Source organism: Lynx rufus, unplaced genomic scaffold (genome assembly GCF_022079265.1).
Source record: "Lynx rufus isolate CCGP_SWC_20201006 ecotype Redwood Valley unplaced genomic scaffold, mLynRuf1.p SCAF_5, whole genome shotgun sequence".
Classification (NCBI taxonomy): domain Eukaryota; kingdom Metazoa; phylum Chordata; class Mammalia; order Carnivora; family Felidae; genus Lynx; species Lynx rufus.
Window position 1 is genome coordinate 85,730,514 of NW_025814867.1, and position 24,751 is coordinate 85,755,264.

The 24,751-nt window shown below is 44.0% G+C and overlaps 1 protein-coding gene across 5 annotated transcripts; it reads right to left on the bottom strand.

Moving 5' to 3' along the window:
* Positions 1-534: 534 nt before the first annotated feature.
* APOD (apolipoprotein D) lies at positions 535-17,402 on the bottom strand. 5 transcript variants are annotated; one of them, XM_047099843.1, is made up of 7 exons: positions 17,201-17,399; positions 13,680-13,814; positions 13,342-13,484; positions 7,962-8,083; positions 4,373-4,461; positions 2,138-2,269; positions 535-1,021 (listed from the first exon to the last, which is right to left on the bottom strand). In XM_047099843.1, the coding sequence occupies exons 3-7, from the start codon at positions 13,462-13,464 to the stop codon at positions 786-788; spliced, it is 702 nt and encodes a 233-aa protein (XP_046955799.1). In that variant the 5' UTR covers positions 13,465-13,484; positions 13,680-13,814; positions 17,201-17,399; the 3' UTR covers positions 535-785. The 5 variants fall into 5 exon arrangements, with proteins under 5 accessions (XP_046955799.1, XP_046955797.1, XP_046955796.1 ...); XM_047099841.1 differs by having other exon boundaries at positions 13,688-13,814; positions 17,201-17,398; XM_047099840.1 differs by lacking the exon at positions 13,680-13,814 and having other exon boundaries at positions 17,201-17,396.
* Between the last annotated feature and the right edge of the window lie 7,349 nt (positions 17,403-24,751).

A 24,751-nucleotide genomic window follows, 5' to 3' on the forward strand; every position in this document is an offset into this window, starting at 1 on the left:
TCTGAAGACCTCCTGATGAGAAAGTAAATACTTCAGAGAAACTGCCTGTCAGAGACTCAGAAAACCCAAATGATTCCCCCTAAAGGAGTGCCTACTGGGGGCACCTGGGTGGCTCAGTCGGTTAAGTGTCCGACTTCAGCTCAGGTCATGATCTCGTGGTCCATGGTCTGTGAGTTCGAGCCCTGCATCAGGCTCTGTGCTGACAGCTCAGAGCCTGGAGCCTGCCTCAGATTCTGTGTCTCCCTCTCTCTCTCTGCCCCTCCCCCGCTCATGTTCTGTCTCTCTTTCTCTCTCTCTCCCAGGAATGAATAAATGTTAAAAAAAAAAAAAAAAAAAGGAGTGTCTACTGTAGGATGTGGCACCTGGACTCAGGTCACCCATAATAGGCCTTTGCGGTCTGCTTTCTCTTTCCAGAAACAGGATTGTTCTCTTTAAACTTAAACTGTACAGTGCTTTGTTTCTTTCAACAGAACTGTTCATGGATCTCCAAACATAAGCATATAATTGAAAACCCACAATAATCAATTCAGAATCTACTGTGAGCACAGCAGGTCAGCAACAAGTTTATTATTAGACTGGCAAGGTAATGGTACATGGTACATGGTACATGGCTAAGTGTTTGGGCCAGCGTTGCTTGACTTTCTCTCCACAGGCTTCTGCTTTCAAATTTCCCCTCTGGTGTTTGCAATGTTGCCGTGGTTGGTTTGTCTTTATGAAGGGTGGGGTGGGGCGAAGCAAAGCAAAAGAAGTAACATTGAGTGAAGGCAGGTTCCCTTTAGAGCCTCTTACAGTGGCTCAGGGCAGTTCACCTGATCTGTGATAGTCATTTTTTCTATGTCAATTTCATTAGAAGTCAAGATATCTTTTAGATAGGTCACTGTTTCTGGAGGGAGATAAGGGTTTCTTCCCAAGATCCAAACATGATCCATGTGAAAAAGCCAGACGATTGTGGTACAGGAGTACACGAGGGCGTAGTTCTCATAGTCGGTGGCCAGGACCCAGTATGGAGCAGATGGCATCACTGAGAACCAGAGGAGAGCAGTATTAAGAGGGACCAGGACAAGAGGAACCTTCATCTCCAGGACCCTGGAAGCCAGGATCCTAGTTCTTCTACTGTAGTAGAACTTAAAAAAAATTAAAAAAAAATTTTTTTAATGTTTCATTTATTTTGAAGACAGAGAGAGACAGAGCATGAGTGGGGGTGGGGCAGACAGAGAGGGAGACATAGAATCTGAAGCAGGCTCCAGGCTCTGGGCTGTCAGCACAGAGCCTGACATGGGGCTCGAACTCAAAAACTGTGAGATCATGACCTGGGCCGAAGTCGGACACTCAACCGACTAAGCCACCTGGGTGTCCCCCCAATTTTTTTTTTAAATGTTTATTTTTTTTTGAGAGAGAGAGAGACAAAGAGAGTAAGCAAGAGAGGGGCAGAGAGAGGGAGACAGAATCTGAAGCAAGTTCCACGCTCTGAGCTGTCAGTACAGAGCCCGATATGGGACTCCAACCCATGAACCGTGAGATCATGACCTGAGCTGAAGTCGGACACTTAACCAACTGGGCCACCCAGGCACCCCAAGAGTAGTGGTTCTTAATTCTGGCTTTATGTGGGAATCTTATGGGAACTTTGACAAATACTAGGCCATGTTTCTCCAGACTGATGTGGAGGTGGTTGGTACTCTTGAAGGCTCCCCCATGATTCTAATGTGCAGCCAAAGCTTAGAGCCATCCTTCTGGATCCTTCTTCCCTGATAACGCATCAGTCTGCAGAAAGCCACAGTAATGGGGTGTTTTGCCAGACCTCTTAGACTAACAGGCTGCACTTAGCACCAGTAGGCACCACTTAGCTAAGTGGAGTTAAGATGGCAAGGTCAGGGGCCCCCAGGCTTTCCAAGTCTGTACTTCCCAATTTCCTCTAGAACCTGTCTGAGAAAGGAAGTAAGGGCTAATGTTGGTGTGTTTATTTTCTTTCTGTGTGACCTTCGAAAGTTCTTTTGCTCTCAAGAATATGGTAAATCAGGTGGTAACAGGTTATAAACTCCTCCTCACAAGGGGCCCATGAAGATTCATTGACAGAGGTCTGCACAGTGTTGAAAGCTTAGCCTTAAAGGGTCCTTACAACAAGAGAGGGAGGATTTACCTTCTCCGTTTGAATCCAGAGACTTCCTCTGTGAACTTGACCTCCACAGCCAAGGTCCAAGCCAAGGAAATGTCATAGCCCAACTTGTTAAAGTTAAGTGGAAAATGGGCCCAAATGGGAGAAAGCTGTGAACTGACCCCATAAGAACAAAAGATTTGGACACAATCTGCTTTCTTGGGTTTCAAGCAACCCACCTCCTCCACTCAAAAGTAATCCCTCTCTTTGCTAAGTCAAACCAGATCTCAGCACTCGTGAATGACCATGAGAAGCTGGACAAAAGAGGCAGGGTGTAAGAGATTAGAACTTGGCTGGGTGTCAGGGACCCAGCTGGTTATCAGGACAACACAAGAGGGCTAGTCCAGATGACCACCCACTGAGGTCCCTCCTACCTCTGACTTTCTACCTGTTTTCAAATATGAAAACAGAAGGACAGTTGGAGGACATCTGGACAGAAGCCTGCACAAGGCTACAGGGCCCACACTGAGTGGGCCCTGACTTACCTTTCTAGCACCATTGGTGCCTGCCTGCTGGGCTCACTATTGAGAGCTTGTATTCATCACAGATCTGCGACCTTTGAATTTCCACTGCTTTGTGTGTTCCCAGCTGGACTGGGAACTCTGCAACCCTGAGTGGTTTGGGGGAAATATGTCTTCCAACCTCTTCCTGCCAAGGCGACGCGGCCCGCCTGCACAGAGCCACACATTCACACGCCGTCTTCCTCCCACAGGGTCTAGCTCTCAAGCATACATTTACCCAGACATTCCCTCATAGCAAAGAAAACTTCCACATCTCTTTATTATCTGAAAACTCTGACCGTCTCCTACTGCTTATGGAAGGCACGTCAACCCATTACATGGCTTTTGAGGCTCTTCCCAGTCTTGTCTCATGCTCCATGTACCCGCCCATCCTCTAGGCTTCTCTCTCCAGACCTTTCCTCAAGCCATTCCTCCTCCTGGGAAAGCCTTTCCTGTAGTCTCCTCCACACCCTGGAAGACCCAATGCAAACACCTGATCCCTTCAACCAGAGTGAATCTCTTCCTCCTCTGTTTCCTCTGCCAGCAGCTCCTGCCTCCTTTAGCTCCTGTTACAGGCCTCCTTGTGAAGGTCGTGCACATAGTATTTGGCCTTCACTCCCATCCCCCCTTCCTCAGTGGAGAGTTTGGGAGACCTTCGTTTTGGTCCCAACTCTGCCTCTAAATGGTCTAGCGACCTTGCCTATATCACCTAGCTTTTCTGCACTTTGACGTTCTTCTTTGTAAAAATAACAAGAAAGGCTGAGATGCACAAAGTCCCTTACAGCTTACAGAGCATGTGCTATCTCATTTACCCTTAGAATACTGGGCGCAGAAGTGAAGTTAGTTGCCCATGGTCACATGTGCGGGAAGAATTATTTTCATCTCCCAGCATTCCTATCTTGGTCTATAAAATAAGCACTTCCTCACTGCCCTACTCTAGGGACTTGAAGGGGGAGCGGGCTGGGGGACAGTGATTCTTCTTACCGCTGTGACTGCGGTGTCTGCCCCTTGGGTGGGGAGAGGGGCCCTGAAGCACTCTCGGTAAAAGAAAGTCTCACATTTCTGAGCTGGCTTCTGCAGTGTATCTATATCAACAGTAAACTAAAAATTTGGTGCTTTCTCTGTTGTCTGTGTCCTTTCCCCGGTTAAGCCAGAGCTCAGAGGACAAATGCTCGTGATCAAACATCTCTCAGGGAACCCTAAAGTGTGGTGAGAAAGTGGCAGATAGAGCCAGGGCTCAAACTTACCTTCACTCTTGTCATCTCTTGTGTCCAAGCCTTTGCACATGTGAATTGTTCTGCTAATACCACTACTAACAACTAACTACTACTGGCTACTAATATTTCAGGCCTCCATTCCCTCTGGGAAACTAGTCTAGGCTGGTGCCCTACTGCTCTCCCCGGGTGCTACAATTTGTGCTGCCTTTATTGAAACACGGTAGTTTTACAGTAACTTGCCTGCATACTTGTCAGTATCCACATGGGATATAAGCCTCTCAGGGCCAAGGGCCAGCTCTGTCTTGCTCATCATCACATCTTTGGTGCCTAGACCCAAGCATGGCACATAGTAGGTGCTCAACAAAGTATTATGCATTGAGTCACTATAGGTGACACACTATAGGTGACACTCAGATGTGACAGGAGTGTTTCAACCCAGGGCTCTAGCCTTTGGTTTGCATATCTCCTATCCCTGAAACCTCCTGAGAGAAGTGAATACTTACACCAGAAAAACTTAACTCCCAGCTTGGCAGGCTCTGTGAGGTTGGCCTGGGTGGCTTCGCCTTCAATTTGATTCACAGTTCCATCCGGTCTGCAACGAGTTAAAACAAAACAAAACAAAACAAAACAAAACAAAACGCCTTAATTCAATGGAAGCCAAAAATCAATGAAAGGCCACTAAGCATCAGGGTGGCCAAGATTGTGATTTCTGGTTAGGGAGTCTCTTTCCTTTGTCACTGTCTCTGAGACCAAACGGAGGAAGATGGCCCTGGGTGATAAGAAGCAATAACTGAAATGCTCCAGGACTGGATGATATGTTAGGCCCTAACACTTCTGTGCTGTGTTTTGAGTCCTACAAGGCCATTTCCTGCGCTCAGGCTGCAGAGGGAGGGAGTAAAAGAGAAGGGAACACAAACGAAACAACCCTATACACCAAGAAGATTTACTTCTTTAAAAATGAGAATGGGCCAAAGGGAAAAACAAGGACTGACATGATTACTCAAAGTCTGGAGATCTGCACACTTTCCTTGCTCTTGGGGCCTCAGTGACATCATATGACATCATCTGACCCATAAAGCCATCCATACACCTGAGCTCTGAGACCCCTATCCAGGCCTGCAAGCTTCTGACTGAGTATGGGAGATTTCAACATAGGCCAGGTAAAAGCAGGCAGTGAGGAAATATTAACCTCATCTCAGTGATTCTCAGAGACATTAAATGTGCAGAAATGCACATCTTACAACAAATGCCACCTTAAAATTCGCAGTGTCATTTCTTTCTTAGTAGTATATAAAATGGTGGTGTGTCTTAAAAGTGATGGTCTTCGATTGGATGAAATACTTTCACTGTTTTGAAAGAGTGGCTCCAGTTTTTAGCAACTCCCAGTGACTCTGTGGACCTGGGGGAGAGGGGAAATGCCTGGGGACGGAGGCACTGAGGGGAGGGCGCTCACATCACAGTGCTCTTCCTAGGAAGCTGACAGAGGAGGAGCCTGTTCATCAGTCCTCAAGGGGGCACAGAACAAAAGTTAGAGCAACAGTGTGTGTTAGAAAGTCAGTAGGCTATGGTTAGTGGTGACAGATGTCCCAGAAACCAGATAATAAGCAACAGGTAAGGAAGGATGAGAAATGTATCCTGGATGCATAGTCTGTTTATCATCAAGTAGGGCTGGGAACCATCCCTTCCTCTGTCACCTGAAACTCAGCTGGGAGAACAGGAAGATGGTCCATTTCTATCTGCATGCAGTTGCTTAGCAACAAACCAGCCTCTTCTCGGCAGACTTTCCTGCTTTTCATCATCATTTATGTTTTGGCCAGAACAGTTTTCAAAACACCAGTCTCTGATCGTAAATGCACAATTTGTTCATGGGAAAAATACATTTGTATTTTCAAGGGTATAAGCAGATTAATAGTAATACATAGTATTAATTAAATAATTACTACACACCAAACCCTGTTCTAAGCAATTTACATGTGTTACCTCATCTGATGCTCACAAAGCCCTATGCAGGGAGGTTCTATGATTAATGCCACTTTACTGAGAGGAAACTGAGACCTAGAGTATTACCATAACTAACCTAAGATCACACCATTAGTAACTGGCAGAACCAGGATTTGAAATGGGGCAGCCTAACTCCAAAGCCTGAGCCCTTCGGCTCCCAGCCCCGTGCCAGCTGCTTTTGCCCTCAAATTCTCTGACACTGGCTAAGAGTACTTTGCTCAGACTCCGTGCTGTGCCTCTGCCCATCCTGTAGTATTCCTGAAAGGAGAAGCCATATCATGCTCCTGGACCACCAAACCTTTCTCCATGTGCCCTTGTATCTTAAACAAACGTGACCCTACAGGCAGAGCAACCTAATACTCAAGATACAGTTAAAGAGGACTCCTGGCCAGCTCCGAAGGAGAGGTGGAAAAATCTTGTGGGTTTTGAGATCAACGTCACTGTCTGACTCTTGGTCATAGAATGGGACAAAATATTTGAAATGAAGTCATTGCAACTTTAGATGGAGGTCTGCATCTCAATCCTTCTCTGGACTCTAAAATAATCTGTTTTTATCTTTAGAGGCCCTTGAGATTCTTAACTTTATTTCTATGGTTTATGAAGGCAGGGAGTCAACCCACTTGTGTTCTGGCTCACAGAAAGCTTAGTGGATAACAAGATGGCCACACAAAGCCTCTCGGAGCCTGAGTAACTTCCATGCTGGGTTATAATTGTTTTCTTGGAGTTGAGCACAGTTCTCAGGTCCTGTAGGGAACAAGAAGGACAGCCCTTCACCCCAGCCTTTCTTCCATTTGTCTTCTGTTCTCTTCCCCATTTCACTTCTCCCTGGGTTTGAATCTTAGCTTTGTTGCTTACAAGCTGTGTGGCCCTTGGGCAAATTACTTTCCCTCTCTGTACCTCAGTTTCCTCATCTATAAGTGTGGGGTTGATAATAGTACCTACCTCAGGGTTGTTATGGGAATTAAATAAATATATATATTCATTTACATATATACATATATGTACACACATGTATATATACATACACATACAGAATAGTGCCTTGCATTTAGGAAATACTTAGTATTTGTTACTATTGTTTATTGTTGCTCTTATCTTTGTTGATAGAAGGTTGGTAGGAGCTCTTTCTGCGGCTTTTTAAAGTTTCTGTTTGCTTTCTAAAGTATGAATTCTCATATCAAATAGAAATCTGTATTTCAGTATCAGAAAAGTATACTTCTATAGGCGATCCTGTTCTCATAACCTAGAATGTGACCATGTATTTGATTCTTGCTTAACAAGAAAAGGAGTTTTCTTTTTTTTTTTTTTAAATTTTTTTTTTCAACGTTTATTTATTTTGGGGACAGAGAGAGACAGAGCATGAACGGGGGAGGGGCAGAGAGAGAGGGAGACACAGAATCGGAAGCAGGCTCCAGGCTCCGAGCCATCAGCCCAGAGCCTGACGCGGGGCTCGAACTCACGGACCGCGAGATCGTGACCTGGCTGAAGTCGGACGCTTAACCGACTGCGCCACCCAGGCGCCCCAAGAAAAGGAGTTTTCTAATAGTTAAAGCTGTCTGGAGATGAAATAAATTGTCATGGAAGGCAATGAGCTCCCAGTTCCCGGAAGGAGTCAGGTAGAGCTGGATGTCTTCTGTTAGTAGATAATATAGAAAGGGCTTCGTTCTTAGTTTGGAGATCAGATGAGATGGTCCCCCTCCCCACCCCCCTTGTGCCCCCTCCCCCTCGTCCTTTGCTACCAGAGTATCTATTTTGCTATGAGAGCGGGAACCCTGCAGTTTGGATTTCCATTGAGTTCCTAGTGCCTCTCCTAGGGAGTAAACATATAATAAGTACACAACACTCAAGGGAGTCCACAATACAAAAAGATGCTCAGCAAATGGTCATGGAAATAAATGAGTGGCTTCTCGTCCCCACCATTCTGCTTGCCAAAAACTTTCATCTTAGGACCTGCTGTGAGCAGCCAGGGCAGACCCAGCAACATCTGCACCACCCCCCTCAACGAGATCGCAAGGACACCCAGTCACCCCAGGACAACTCTCTGCAGGCTGGCTCCAGGACTGTGTTGCTTTTGAAACCACAGCCACTCACCTCAACTCCTGGTTTATCACTTTGATGTTTCCGTTTTCCATTAGCGAGTAGTTGGCTTGGATGCAACTTCCCTTCTCAAAGCTCACTGGGATCTTCTCAATTTCATACCATCGTCCAAGATACTGCAGAGGTAACAAGAAGCAGAGAAAACCCCATGGCTCTCTGGGGACCTGCAAACTCTTCCCTATTGTTGCCTTTTAGAGCAGAGCCCTTTCCTGGGGAAACCAAGCAAAATGGGCTGCATTGTTCTGACAGCAACTGAGCAAGATATTGATTCAAATGAGAGTAAGTGAATCGGATGTGCAGGCATTGGTTGAATGCCACATTTTATTCCTAAAGTGCTCTTTATTTAGATATGCTGTCAGTGGCCCCTCCAGCCAAAATCTATGTGAAATTCTAAACTCTGTGAAAGAGAGCGAGCAGCCCAGATGATGGAAGGTGCCATCTCAGACATTTTGTGACTCTACGAGGCATCTTTGAGTTGTGTGCAAGTCAGATATATTCACTGTGGGGAACCGGGACTCCAGAGTTGGTTGCATTCTCCTCATAAGACCTCGCACAGGGAGGTGGACACAAAAACTTTTGGCAGGTGATCAGGACTTAGAAGACTGATACCACGGGGGGTATGGTCTCAGTTCATAACTTCGTGTACAGAGTCAACTCTAAAGAAGTGCGCATTGTTGTGGGGGAGGGGGAGAAAGGTATGTTCACCGTTCCATGCATCACCTTGCATGGAGATTGCTCCAATTTACAACCTTCGTGGAGGGCAATTTGGCAATATCTAGCAAAGCAATTTCACTTCTGGAAATGTAACCTCCGGATAATAAGAAAAAGAAATGATGCATATGTGAGGTTATTTGTTGTTGTACTATTGTAAGAACAAAATACGGGAAACTAGAGTCTGAGCATTCGTAGGGGACTAGGTAAATAAATTATGGCACATCCATATAATGGAATGTTACACACCCTCTTTTAAAGGAGTCAGATGCAGGGCGCCTGGATGGCTCCGTCGGTTGAGTGTCGGACTTCACCTCAGGTCATGATCTCATGGTTTGTGGGCTCTGTGCTGTCAGCCTGGAGCCTGGAGCCTACTTCGGATTCTGTGTCTCCCTCTCTCTCTGCCCCTTCCCAGCTCATGCTTGGTCTCTCTCTCTCTCTCTCTCTCTCTCAGTCTCTCAAAAATAAATAAACATTAAAAAAAAAAATTTAAGGAGTCCTATGCAATTATCTCCAAGATACATACAATGGAAAAAGAGCTAGGTGAAAAATAGTGTATATGTAAAAATGGGGGGAAAGATTATTATGTTCATTTTCTTTTTTTTTTTTTAATTTTTTTCAACGTTTTTATTTATTTTTGGGACAGAGAGAGACAGAGCATGAACGGGGGAGGGGCAGAGAGAGAGCGAGACACAGAATCGGAAACAGGCTCCAGGCTCCGAGCCATCAGCCCAGATCCTGACGCGGGGCTCGAACTCACGGACCGCGAGATCGTGACCTGGCTGAAGTCGGACGCTTAACCTACTGCGCCACCCAGGCGCCCCTATTATGTTCATTTTCTATTGCTGCTGTAACAATTTACCAGAAGCCTAAAACAACCCAAAGTTATGGTCTCACAGGTCTGTACATCGAGTGAGTTTGGTTAAAATCAAGGTGTTGGCAGGGCTGTGTTCCTTCCTACAGGCTCTAGACGACTCTGTCTTCTTGCCTTGTCCGAGTTGTTGAGGCCACCCGCATTTTTTGGGTTGTGAACTCCTTCCTCCATCTTCAGAGCCAGCAAATGCAGGTGAAATTCTTTTCACATTGCATCTCTCTGATTCTTATTCCATTGTCACACCTCTCTGACTACAGTTGGGGAAGGTTCTCTGCTTTCAACGATTAGATTGGTCCTTTCTGGATAACCCAGGCCATGCCTGCCATCTCCAAGTCTATAACTTTAATCACATCAGCAAACCCCCCTTTCCATGTACGGTGGCACAGTCACAGGTTGCAGGCATTAGGGTGAGGGCATCGTTCTGCCTACTGCAGTTATGTATGTATTCATGAACATATACATTTGCTCCCAAAAGATACACAACAAAATGATTTTGCTGGTTGCTACTGGGGAAGGAAACTGAGGTAGGAGGGGAAAAGGGGTAGGAGAAGAGCTTCGTTGTATGTTCTCTGGCACCTTTAGGATTTTGATCCATGTGACCATATTTACTTAGTCAAAATATTAATTGAAAGTATTTTTAAATTTAAAAATGTATTACTCAACAAACGAAAATCAGAGGAGCACTCACCTTCAAAAAGTGAGAACTGGAAATGAGAGTACTGCAAACAGGTGGCAGTACGACTTCGGTCACATGGCTCTTTGCTCAAATATATACCCACGTTTGTGACCTAAATTTCCACTCATTTATTAAAGGCATATCTTTCAATTAAAACCACTGAAATTAACATTCATTGAAAGCACCAAAAAAATACGGTTAAAGGTCAGTTGGTTTCATAGGCATTCTCAAAAACACACTCCATTTTATACAGAGCATTTAAAATGGTTCTATTATTGTTAAGGTGACTTCAGTGCTCCATAATTAAAACCGAGGAAGCATGATTTTCTAGAAAAGGGGAAACTGAAAGGTGGCAGATTGCTTTTTATGTCACGCTCCCTTATAATTTCACGATATTTTTGTGAAAACCTTTTCACGTTTGTGGGTCCCAGTTTCTCTATCCATATAAGAAGAATGCAATGTTTAAAATGAATCCTGTATGGGAATGCAAGCTGGTGCAGCCACTCTGGAAAACAGTATGGAGGTTCCTCAAAAAACTAAAAATAGAACTACTCTACACCCAGCAATTGCACTACTAGGCATTTATCCATGGGATACAGGTGTGCTGCTTCGAAGGGACACATGTACCCCCATGTTTACAGCAGCACTATCAACAATAACCAAAGTATGGAAAGAGCCCAAATGTCCATCGATGGATGAATGGATGAAGAAGATGTGCTATATATACATACAATGGAGTATTACTTGGCAATCAAAAAGAATGAAATCTTGCCATTTGCAACTACGTGGATGGAACTCGAGGGTATTATGCTAAGTGAAATTAGTCAGAGAAAGACAAAAATCCTATGACTTCACTCATATGAGGACTTTAAGAGACAAAACAGATGACCATAAGGGAAGGGAAACAAAAATAATATAAAAACAGGGAGGGGGACAAAACAGAAGAGACTCATAAATATGGAGAACAAACTGAGGGTTGCTGGAGGGGTTGTGGGAGGGGGGATGGGCTAAATGGGTAAGGGGCATTAAGGAATCTACTCCTGAAATCATTGTTGCACTATATGCTAACTAATTTGGATGTAAATTTTTAAAAATGTTTTCATTTATTTTTGAGACAGAGAGAGACAGAGCATGAGCACGGGAGGGGCAGAGAGAGAGAGGGAGACACAGAACCCGAAGCAGGCTCCAGGCTCCGAGCTGTCAGCACAGAGCCCAACGCGGGGCTCGAACTCACAGACTGAGGTCATGACCTGAGCTGAAGTTGGACGCTTAAGTGACTGAGCCACCCAGGCACCCCGTAAATTTTAAAAAATAAAAAATAAAATTAAAAAAAAAATGAATCCTGTAAAGGAAGAGGTAAAACTATCTCTATTTCCAGAAAACATGATTTTGTGTATAAAAAGTCCTAAGGAATCCACACACACACACAAACTATTAGAACTAATAAATGAAGCTAGCAAGGTTAAGGGATACAAGATCAATATACAGAAACCAAATGGCTTTCTACACTTAAAATGAACACTCTGTAAATTATGAAAATTCCATTTACAATAGCATCAAAAGAATAAAATACTTAGGAATAAGTATTTAACCAAAGAAACACAAAACTTATACTCTGAAAACTACGAAATATTGTTGAAAGAAATTTAATAAGACCTAAATAAATAAGAAATTAAATGGAAAGATAACCTATGTTCAGGGATTGGGAGGCTTAAAATTGTTAAGATGACAATATTCTCCAGATAGATCTAGATTCAATGCATTCTCTATTAAAACAACAACAACAACAACAACAACAACAACAACACAAAACGAAACTCTGCTTCTTCACTAAATTGACAAACAGATCCTAAAATTCATATGGAAATGCAAAGGACTTAGAATAGCCAGAAGAATAAAGTCGGAGGCGTCATATATTCTAATTTCAAAACTTACTACAAAGCTATAGTAATCAATACTGTATAGCACTGGCATAAAGATAGACACATAAAACAATAAAATAGAATTGAGAGTCTAAAAATAAGCTGTTACATAAATGTCCAATTGATTTTCAACAAGGATGCCAAGACTGTTCGATGGGGAAAGAATAGTCTTCTCAGCAAATAGTTCTGGGCAACTGAATATCCACTGGCAAAATAATAAAGTTGGACTTCTATATCACACTATATAAAAAGCTTAACTCAAAATGGAGCACAAAATTAAATGTAAGGATTAAAACTATAAATCTCTTATAAGAAAATATAGAAATAAAAATCATAACCTTGCATTAGGCAATGGTGTTTTAGATACCAAAAGTATAAGCAAGAAAGGAGAAAAATAGATAAATTGCACTCCGTTAATATTGGAAACTTATGCGCTTCAAAAGACACATTAATAAAGTGAAAAAGCAATCCACAGAATGGGGGGAAATATTTTCAAATCATGTATCTGATAAGAGACTTGTATCTAGAACATATAAAGAACTCTCAGAGCTCAATAATTAAAAAGATAAGTAACGCAACTTAAAAATGGGGAAAGGACTCAAATGGACATTTCTCCAAAGAAGATATAAAAATGGACAATAAACACATGAAAAGGTGTTCAACGTCATTAACCGTTAGGGAAATGCAAATCAAAACCACGATGAGATACCCTTCATACCCTGTAAAAATGATTACAACCAAAAAGATGACAATAGCAAGTGTCGACAAAGATAAGGAGAAATTGGTATTATATACACGGCTGATGGGAACGTACAATAGTGCATGCAGCGCTTTTGGAAAATCGTTTCCGTGGGACGATCTGAGGAACATTCTACACATTTCCTCAGAGGATTCCCAGCAGGACTGAACCCTTCTGTTAACAGTGTTACTGTTCAGGAATGCCATCTTTTATTGCCGTTCTGCCTTCTCTCAGTTTCCCCACATGCCCACAGTGCTTCCTGGGATCAGCTTCCCAAAACCCTCTGCTCCCCAGTTCTTGTCTCAGAGCCTGCTTTGGGGGATGCCCCAGTAAGATAAGTACCTACCCCAAGGCTTGCTGTGGCAATCAAAGCAGAAAACTAACACTGAATCCTAGAGGATGCTTATTCAAATGGGAGGCAAAACAAACGGGAGTTGAGACTTTTGCCACACCTTGTGCACGTCAAAATTCTCCTGCACCGGAGGAGTCGGGCATTTCCCAAGGTGAAAGGCTTGTCCGTCTGCGGCACTGAAGAGGCTGGCCAGAGCAGAAAAGAGCAGCAGCGCCGTCATCATCTTGGGGCCCTGGATGGAACCTGGGGTCAGGAGAAACAAAGAAGCTAGAGTTGTTCTGAGCCCCCTGAGGACACGCAGTCACCAGGGGAACATTTCTGGGGACCTATCTGGGGACCTGCCCCTGAGCCCTTTTGAACGGTCACCCTGCAGAGCCACCTGAATCGTCATCATCAACCCTGCTGTGAGGCCTTCCACCCCTGGGAGCATCTCCCGACCTTTGTACCTCCATTAGAGCACGCTCTGCCTGGTGTTAGAGCTCGATGGATTTATTTTGCAACTGCTCCCCCTCCATTATGCATTTTTCAAGGATGGGAGCCCACAGAACCTGGCAGTGTCAGGCACAGTCCATACTTGTTGATGAACAGAAACAATGTGGGGTGGGGATAGGCCGAGGGGGAGGTCGAAGCGGTCAAGTGAACCATGCAAGAGAAAAAAATGAGCACAAACCATGCACGTTTAGTATCTTATGAGATTCATAAGAGAAGTGCCTCCCTGATCTACACCCCCCCCACTCCTGCCCCATCTTGCTGGGCTGCTTACCAACCCAGGAGTAGGCCTGAAACCTTAACAGCCTGTGGTGTGCTGGGGACCCCAGGGTCACCCTGACTGTGTTTGAATGCAGACCTTGGCACACGCTAAGTATAACTGTACATTTTATGCTTTAGTTTCCTGGTCTATTAAGTGGGGGTAATAATCATACCAACCTCACCAAGTTTGGTGAGAATTAAATGAGATACTATAGAGAGAGTATTTAGGGTGAAGTCTGACACAGAGGAAATGCTTAATAAATGCTAGTTATTATTATCGTGAAAAGCAGAAACAAATAACTGCTTCCTGAATTTCTCTTCGGCATTCTGTTGGGGATACTTCTCAGAGATGTTCATTTCTTTCTTTTTTTTTTTTTTTCTTCTTTTAAAGGTGCATTGACAGGGACGTAGATATGCATTTAACTAGAGAAGGACTAATAGCTGGCAACACGCATTTCAGCCCAGGCACCCTTCCCTGCTTCTTTCCCTGACTTGCCTTCAGTCTATTCTCCTCCTTGTGACTCCTTGCCTGTAGCTGCACAAGAGCTATTTCTAGCTCTTTGCCTTTCTCCCGCAATAAAGAAGACTGAATCAACGCAAGCAAAATGTTCTCAGATCTGAGCATTTAAAAGGATGTGTCATAACAGGAATAATTATAACCACTTTATTATGGTTAAACCTCCAAATAACCTTTAATAATCAATAGCTTTTCTTCTGGAGGTTTTATCGTCCCATTTTCAAAGGAACAGTTACATAACAAGTAAAACTGCCAGCTGGGGACAGTGGGGGCGGGGTGGTCGCTGAGCCTCCTTCGAGCAAGCCAAGTCTGTGGTAGGACCGCACCTTCTCTGAGAATCCATTTGCCATTAGCTCCTGCCACCACGTAAACAACACCTGTCTTTTAATCTTTTGGGAGACGATGGATGGATTTGTCTAAACTTACAAAAATTTGTATCCATTTCCAAGAAATTCTTAGAACCGCGCAGCTCTACTCTTGGGCCTCAGTAGGCTTCAAGCTCAGTGCCTTGCCCAGAAGATCTTACCTCAAAGGATGGTCACACATTACGCACATTCTACAGGGTCCCCCAAACTGGCGGGACTTAAGAGGTCCTTTCTCCACCCCGCCCCTCAGCCCCTGGGAGTACAGATGTCACGCTGAGTGCCAGAAGGGGCAGAGGGCCGGGACTCAGGTACTGTCTGTGGCTGTCCGTCCTGCAGTGACCCTGAGCCATGCTTCCTTCTGTGCACCACCTTTGGTGGCTTTCTGTAAACACCTACCTCTGTAACCTGATGAGTGTCATTTCACCATGGGACAGTTAACACCAAAAGTCAGTTCCATGTCTTACTCTGACAAATATCTTATTACAAAATGTTCTATTATGGGCTGAAACATGTGCTTTAGCTGTGTAGGAGGATTTCAGAGCAAGGCTAATTCTTAGCCTTGCTTACATATCTCTTCCAAAGATGCCTCTTTATTGCAGTAGTTTTATTCCTATGGTTAAAACTTTTTGTGATAGAAAGGGTGATGGCATCCATACTTTCTTTTCCACGTCCCGTCCGTTCTAGTTCACTCAGCACTTATTGAGTACCTTCTGACGGTGAGTGAGGCAGGAGAGAAGGGAGACTCGGGAGACAAGTTGACCAAAGTAAAGCCATTTTGGTTTTAGCCTGACCCTTAACCTAACAGTCAGCAGGTCATTAAAAGAGTTACAAGATCCAACTCACTGAAGACCACAAGATCCCATTCCCTCCAGCACTAAAAGCCACAAAGGTCAGACATTCTTAAAATTGCTCCCTGTGGGTAATTGCATAATCCCCAGACAATGGAAAAACTCACCACCCAATAAAAATGATAAACCCAAAATTAAAGAGTAAGCCCCTCCCTACACGCCAGCAAATTAAAAAAAAAAAATTATAAAACCATTTATTAGAGGCAAAGGGATGTCCTCTTCCTCAACTGGGAGGAGAGACCACTACTTTGTAAGAAAGCTCCTTTCTTCTATATTTAATAAATCTTTGTCCCTTTCTCTAAACGGCTTGCTCTGAAATTCTTTCTCGTGCAAAGCCAAGAATCCTCTTGGCGATGAGCCTGAGGCCCTCCCTCTAGGGCCTCAACCCCATCCAGCATCAAAGGTAAGTCGCATTATTATCTTATACCTGTGAACTTGGGTAGGCGTGACCTATATTTTTGCTCTGTCTTCTAACACTAATGGGAAGATTGTCTTAATGAGGGGAGTTTAAATATTTTAAAAATAAACAGAATTTAAACATTATTTTAACTGAATATTAAATTATTTAATAATAATTCTACCAAGGTTATTGTGCATCCGCCCTGGGCCAGCACAGACTCTATGAGCTGGTACTCATACTCACTGAACTTCCCCATGGAGAAGCCCGGGTCTCAGTTTTTCACATGTGCCACACACTGGATCTCCATAACATCCTATCTAGAAGGCTACTGCTATGACATTCTCTGTGTACTCAATGATGTTAATTTCCCAGGGGTTACTTCCTGATAAGGTGTGAAGCCAGAACTTAACGCCAGGTCTCTTAGGAGCCTGCTCTCCCAACACCTGCGTGTTAGTGCGGGCAAGGTACCTGCTCTGAAAAAGCTGCAGGACGTTGACGACTAGATTTTTAGATTTCACATGATAAAACAAAATGCATTTCCACAAGCCAAGCGGTCTAAAGAACCCATTTAGCTATTGACTCTAACAAGAAAATATGTCTTCTTAAGAAAATATTTTTGTGCCATATTGTCAAATGTGTTTTCCGATTCACAGAATGAATTACAGCTCACTTTTTGGTAAATTTTATTGTAATGCACAGTTGGACGACAACTCCTTGAGAATTCATCTGGTACAGTATTGGTTATGGAAAATGTTCTCGTCTGCTTGCACAGAAGAGAATGCATAGTGCAAGCACAAGACATTGAGGTAGGTCAACGTTGGGTTGGCACCCCAGTTCTGCCATTTGTTGGCCTATTGCTTAGGATATCTGAACCTCAGTTTCCTCGTCTGAAAAATGGCACTAATGAGGTTCTATCTTGTAAGGTGGTCTGAGGAAAAATGAGACCAATTTTGCAGAGCGACTGGCACAAGCCCTCAATCGTGGCTGTAATTATTTTTAGCTGAAAGGGGGAAAGTAAAAGCCAAGCCTGTCTCTAAGCACTTTTTAACAAAAGCGAAAATGAAAACCACAGTACATACCTTTTCCGTCAAGATGAAGGCAGTTTCCACATGCAAACTCATCCAATTTGAGATGTGTGGTCTTGTTGACTGGCTTCTCCCAAGCTATTTTATAAGCTTCATTCGGTCACTGACGTTTAATTTCAACGCATGCCACACCCACTCCGGGTCGGGAAGGCTGGCCTAAAAGCTTAGTTCTGTATGAAACACAAAGATGGGATGTTTTGTCCATCTCCCTCCCCCAATTTCCTTCACAGCTGCTCCCTGAAAAAGAAACAACGAGATACTGTGTGTATGTGAGAGAGGGAAAGACAAAGTGCATTTCATTCAAAACATCTTTTTTGCTGTGTGGATTTTCGAATTTAATTTTCTCAGTCAGAATGCACTTTAAAGTTCCAGTAAGATGAGCTGCAACATGTTTTCAAGCATCTGGTATTTATTTTTCATTTTTGTGTAAATGAAAAATCAACAACCTCATTTCCTGAAGTGGGGCACCCCATGTGGTCCCTGGCCTGGAATGTGACTCAGGCTAGAGAGTGAAGGGTAAGAATTAGAGATGGCTTTTTGTGTGATCCTGGACAAGCCATCCACTTCTCTGAGGCTCAGTCTCCCCATGGTGACTCAGAGGCTGTAATTTCTGTCTCCACCAAAGTTGGGTGAATAGGGGAGATACCGGTTCTGAAGGGGCTGGGGCTAAAAGCTGAGAATGCCAGACCTTTCGTGATTCGTGATTCGGGAGCCTCCCAGCTTCACCATCTAGGCGGCCTCTCCCTGCCTGGGGTGAGAGTGGATTTAATGTTGCTCATTTCACAGAGACACTTTGGGCTGGGCCCCATTTCTCTCTGTGGAATGAGCAGTTTTGAATCTTAGGACTTGGATTCCGTGCCTTTGTGATAAGGCAGGAGGCTTCTAGGGGCCTGTAGAGAAGAGAGTAACTTTGTGGTAGACAGATTCCTGAATAAAATGCATTCTCCAGTTTCTAAGCAATAGAGAGAAATTTATAGCACTAGGCCTTATGAACATTAAAACAATAACCATGGGGCGCCTGGGTGGCTCAGTCTGTTGAGCATCCAACTTTAGCTCAGGTCATGATCTCACGGTTCATGAGTTCGAGTCCCATATAGGGCTCTCTGCGGTCAGCACAGAGCCTGCTTCTGATCCTCTGTCCCCCCTCTCTCTGCTCCTCCCCTGCTAGCCCTTTCTCTCTCTCAAAAATAAATAAAGATTAAAAAAAAACAACAACAGTAACAAAAGTGAATCTTTCACATACCAGAGCTTGTTCTTTGGGATGTCCTTTACCTTTTCAGAAAAAGGAGAAATTAGGATTTCCGTTCAGGCCCTGACTTGCTGGGATCCTCTAAGGCTTTCCCTAAGATCTCTGCAGTCTCTCTCCCTCTCTCCCTCCTCCGTGCCCTCGCTCAAATATCACTTCCTTTAAAGGTCTTCCTGACCTTTCAAAAATAGTACTTGTGTCACTACCACTTTACCTGCTTTATTATACTTTTACCTGAAATGATACCCTTCATTTTATGTATGTTTTGCTTGTTGTGTTTTCCCCACTAGCAGATAAGCTCCACAAGTGCAGAGAATTTGTCTCGTCGACTCACTGCTGTACCCCCAGTGCTAGAACACATCATCAGTAAGCAATCAATACATTGAATGGAAGGGATCTATCTATGCAAAGACTTTACCGAGTATTCTAAGATCTGCAAACAGAATTAGAGGTAATAGTCAAGAGACTTTTATTTGAATTGTTTTTTCTGGGATACTACTAGCCTGTAAATGTCTGTGTCTTCTTTACTTATATCACATCTGTCACCAGGAAGTGCCTGTCATTGAAGAAATACACAATTAGTCTCTGATAACCTCATAAAAAGAGTTATTTTCCTTTACCCTAAAGAGTCACACAGTTTTCCACAAAGCAATGGTGCTAAAGTTTCCAAAATGTGTTAAGTTGGAGATCAACATATTTTTATCATTTATTCCGCAGCTTGAATCAAGAACTGTGGAGCTGAGCGTACTGGTCTAGGAGTCGTAGTGCGAGAAACAGCACAGTTATCTTTCTGAGTCTCAGTTTATTTTTTCCCGTAAATGTCGGCAAATGATATCATTTCGGGCAATCCTCTCTTTGCATGTTTCTGGAATGTAGAGCCAAGCACAAGTTTTTAAGAAGCATCGTAAAACAAACCAGACCTGTGCTCTAAATGAATCTTCATTGTTGAATTCCAGAATAGCACACACATCTGTTGTAAGCAATTAAAATAATACCAAAACGCAGGCCTCACACTGTAAGTGCCTCATAATCCCACACCTCAGAGATAACCGTTGTGTTTGCATTTATTCTTCCAGAAATTCCTACACAGATCCCAACAATAATATCCAGGGGACTGAAACTTGCCTGTTTTCATGTAATAACGTAGCTCTTTCTCTGTCAATACACACAGATCTCCTTCATTCTTTCCCCTGCTGCCAAACCTGGCTTTTACCTGACAGCACGTTTCTTCAAGGACAAGGCCTGTGGTTTTACAGGGAAGTAGTTCTTTGGTTGGGTGATCTTTCATCATCTAGGTGATTGCCTCAGGGGTCTTACTGCAAGACCCTCGGGGAAGATGAATTTGTTTTGGTGGACTTTTGTGGCAAGAAATAGAAAAAGAAAACTATCCTATCTTTTTTTTTTTTTTTTTTTTTAAGTGGTCCCCTGGTGAAAATGCCTTCATTTATAAGTGGTTCTCTCAACTACCAGGGTCATCCTGCCTGCCCTTCCAAAGTGGTTTTTCTTCTGTCGGTTAAAATCAAGGGGAAACACAACTGTGCTTTTCATGTGAAAACCCAGATGAAGAGTTTCCAATAACGTGTATTCACTCTTGGAGACTCAGCTCCCAGGTTCCAGTCTCTGGGATCAGTCTTCCCGAATCGGCGCAGCTGTCCTCACTCTCTGCCTGGATTTCCAGCACGTGTGGTATTTGTTCTGGGGCGCCTCACACCATGGCAGGTGTCACCACAGGCCTACCGTCTCCTTCTCAGACTGTCAGATCCTTCAGAACAGGTTTGTGTTTCTATCCCCGGTAAACTGCACACTGCCGGGTACATACTAAGTGTTTACTAAATGTTACTGGATGGTTGAATGAATAACAGAATGTTTCATCTTCATTATCTGTGGGGACGATTGTGTACCTCATGATTTATTCAGATGCCCTCTTTCCTCTCCTTCCTGTTCCCTTATAGCCATTTCTTTTATCACTAGGAGCTGAAACCAGTGGGCCGCTGGCTGGTGCCAGACATCTGGTGAACAGCAAGAAAGCAGTCAAACTGGTGAGGCTGAGGGGCGCCCGGCTGGCTCATCAGTACAGCATGCGACTCTTGATCTCGGGGTCATAAGTTCAAGCCCCACATTTGGCCTAGAGCTTAGTTAAAAACAAAAACAAAAACAAAAAACAACAAAAAAAAGTAAATAAAAACCAGTGAAGCTGCAACTTGCCAGGGCCGGGGGGGGGGGGGGCGGTGAGGAGGAGTGGGGGGGCGGGAAGAACACTGAACTGTGACGCAGGAGCCCAGGCTTCTGGTTCTAGCTCTGGTACGAATTCATTTACCTGTTCATTCACTTTTTCAATAATATATGGCAACCTCTTCTAAGTCCTGCAGATGTAGTGGTAAAGAAGAAACACGAGGTCCCAACTCTTGTCTTCCAGAGGAGAGTCCAATGCACAGGCAGTAAAAGGTGATGTGATAGGGAGAGTCTGGGTGGCCACTTCAGTTTTGTGGTCAGGAAGGGCCCCTCTGAGAACTGACATTTCAGCTGAGAGGTGAATGATGAAAAGGCACTAGTCATTCAAGGACCATGGGGATGGGTGTTCCAGGGAGAAGAGCCAGGGCAAAGGTCCTAAGGAGGAAACAGGCTTTGTGTTTTCCAGGGACAGAGAGACCTGTGTGGTTGGAATAGAAAGAGTGAGGGGGAATGTGATTAAAAACGAGTTTGAAGAGGTAGGCAGAAGCCATATTCCACTTTGAGGAATTTGGATTTTATTTAAAGGACAATGGGAAGTTGGTGGAGGGTTTTCTGTTTTTGTTTTTTAATTTTTTTTTTAATATTTACATTAGAGAGAGAGAGCACGAGTGGAGGAGCGGTAGAGAGGGAGGGAGACACAGAATCTGAATTAGGCTTCGGGCTCTGAGCTGTCAGCACAGAACCTGACGTGGGGCTCAAACCCATGAACCATGAAATCATGACCTGAGCCGAAGTTAGCTCAGCCGACTGAGCCACCCAGGCACCCCTGTTGGAGGGTTTTAAGCAAGAGTGTGAGAAGAACATTCGGGCTGCCCTTCCAAGACTAGACTGGAGGATGGTTACAGAGAGATCCTCTGAGGGCACTTTGGTCATTCAGGTAGTGTGGAGTTGGGCTAGAGTGATTGTAAGGAAAATGGAGAGAAGTGGACGAATTTAGAACATGCTTTGTAGATAAAGTGAACAAGACTTGCTAACAGATTGAATATGGAAGATGAGGAACGAGAGGAATCAAGACTGAATCCCAGACTTATAGGCTGAACAACTGGGTGGATGCTAGTGCTAATGACAAAAAACTAGAAAGACTGAGTTAGGAGCAAGTTCAGGAGGAAAACTTGAGTTCTTCATGGATAAATTATGTCTGAGTTGCATATTAGACATCTGAGTGGAAATGTTAAGGAGGCAGTTGGATATCTAATTTAAGCTTTGGGGAAAAGTCAGGGCTGGATGTAGAGATTCAGGGATCATAAGCACATAGATAGTCTCTAAAGCCATGGGACTGGATGGGGTTACCAAAGGTAGTAGTAGAGAAGAGGGGAGGAGAAGGAGCCAATAAAGGAGACAGAAAGAAAAGAGGACAGCAGGGTATCGCAGAGGCAAGAGAGAAAATATTTCAAGAAGGAGGAAATGATCAACTTTTGCTGAAAGGTCAATAAGAACAAAGTGGCCTCTGGATTTAGCAACATGGAGGTTGTTGGTGACCTTGACAATAGCAGTCTCTGTGGATAGTGGGGATGGAAGCCTAATTTGAGTGCGTTGAGGAGGGAACATGAAATAGCAATTTTCTTGTGAGGTTGAAGGAAAGTAGAGAAATTAGTAGCTGAAAGGAGACTTAGTGGTTAAGGGAGATGGTTATGAGCATGCACATGGGGATGATCCAATAGAGGAGAAGTATTGACTATGTGGGGGAGGGGGTTTGAAGACTCCAAGAGCAACCCTGAATAGGAGAGAGGGAGCGGGCCCCGGAGCACAGGTGGGTAGGCTGGGTTTTGAGAGGAGCTTGGGTTCTGGGTTTATAAAAACAAGGAAAGCAGAGGGGAGGCAACCAGGCACAGGGAGGTATGTGGATTTGGTGTTAAAAAGATGCAGGATTTCCAGGGTGCCTGGGTGGCTCAGAGATTGAGCACCTGATTCTTGATCTGGGCTCAGGTCACGATCTCACAGTTGGTGGGCTCTGTGCCAAGAGTGCGGAACCTGCTTGGGATTCTGTCTCTCCTTCTCTCTGCCCCTTCCCCTCTTATGGGTGCGCTCTCTCTCTCTCTCTCTCAAAATAAATAAACTTAAAAAAAAAAAGAAGATGCAGGATTTTCACTTTGTGTGACTATGGTTGAGTCACTTATCTTGACAGGATGTGTTGGAGAAAGTAAACAGGTCTGCTTAGGCCATGGTGAATAGGCTTCTTTGAACACAGTGACTCTGCTAATTACACCTACCTTAACATCTGCTTTATTCAGTAAGTGGCCTAGGAGGGAAGGTGCAAGGTTCAACCTGGAACTAATTATACTAATAGCTCCTAACTATTGAACATTATACATCAGGTCCAATATCAGGGCTTTCCATAAATTAACTCTAATTGTCACCACACCCTACAAAGCAGGCTCTGGTAATAATCCCATTAGAGAGATTAAAAAAACAAGGTGGGAAGAGGTGGTTGAGCAACTTTTCTAAAATGATGCACTGAGAATTTAAACCCTGAAGTATGACTCTAAACTCTCTCTCTCTCTCTCTCTCTCTCATATATATATTTATATATATATATATTTATATATATATTTCTCTCTCTCTCTCTCTCTCTATATATATATATATATATATATTTTTTTTTTTAAGAGAGAGAGTGAGCAGGGGAGGGGCAGAGAGAAAGAAAGCACCAGCAAGCAAGTGGGGGAGGGGCAGAGAGAGAGAGAGAGAGAGAGAGAGAGAATCCCAAGCAGGCTCCACATTGTCAGCTTGGAGCTCGACAAACCATGAGATCATGACCTGAGCCAAAATCAAGAGTCTGGTGCCTAACCGGGGTGCCTGGGTGGCACAGTCGGTTAAGCGTCCGACTTCAGCCAGGTCACGATCTCGCAGTCCGTGAGTTCGAGCCCCGCGTCAGGCTCTGGGCTGATGGCTCAGAGCCTGGAGCCTGTTTCTGATTCTGTGTCTCCCTCTCTCTCTGCCCCTCCCCCGTTCATGCTCTGTCTCTCTCTGTCCCAAAAATAAATAAAAAACGTTGAAAAAAAATTAAAAAAAAAAAAAAAAGAATCTGGTGCCTAACCAACTGAGCCACCCCAGCATCCCTAAACCCATACTTTTAACCATTATGTTCTACTGCCCCCACATAGAAAGGAGTGAAAGGGCTCAGCTAGGAGGGTTGGGGGTTCACACCACCAGGATGAATACCTTCCAGCCTTCTCCAGAGAAAAAGATGACAATAATTGCTTATTCCTGAAAAGTGTTGACAGAAGCAGGAGAGGTGAGTTTTCTATAGCACAGAGACTAATGTTCCAGACTCCTTGCCAAAGGCCACCTGAAGGCAGAGGGATTGAACACATCCATTCAGTTCACAATCCAACACTATCATCCGTGCAGCTGGGACATCTGCTACCAGTTACCAGTGCCTTAGATGAATCCTCAAATTACTGTGGCCTTAGGTTTTTCCAGATGTTTGCTGGGAAACAATCTTTGTCCAGTTTTGCAACCCCTTATAAAATAAGGTCAGTTCTTATGAATACGTATTGGGCAACAGGGACTCATCCATACCTTCCAATTTGCATACAGTTCAGAAGTTTTCCATGCAGAGAGTAGGATTTCCATTTTGTTTTTCTTAATTTTCTAAAATAGTAAGTAAGTTGGTGGAAAGAGCCCAGGTCCAGGAGTAGGGAGATGGGGCCCTTGTCCTGGCTGTCTCACTTCAGAGCTGGGTGACCTTGGAGAGTTTCTCAAGCTTTCAGTGAGGGGTTTGGCTATCAAGGGGTTCTAACATAGAATCGGTGGAACTCCATGGGAAATTGATTCAGTTGTATTTCAGTATAATTGAATTCTTTTGTGGTTCTGTGGCTTTCATTTTATGCATTCGTGGACATTTTCGTCAAACTGCCAAAGGGGTCCCTGGCACAAAAAGGGTAGGAAGCTGTCAGAGGATCTCTGGGGTTCCTGTTTGATTTGAAATTAAGTTCCAGCAACATACCTTCTGGAAACCTAATTTCTTTTAACAAAGTCCAACTGAGTTTGGAGGAGTAAGGTGCAGTTTCCTAAAGCTGGTGATGGAGTATCATGGCTGGGCAGCGGCCCGGGTCAGCAGAGGG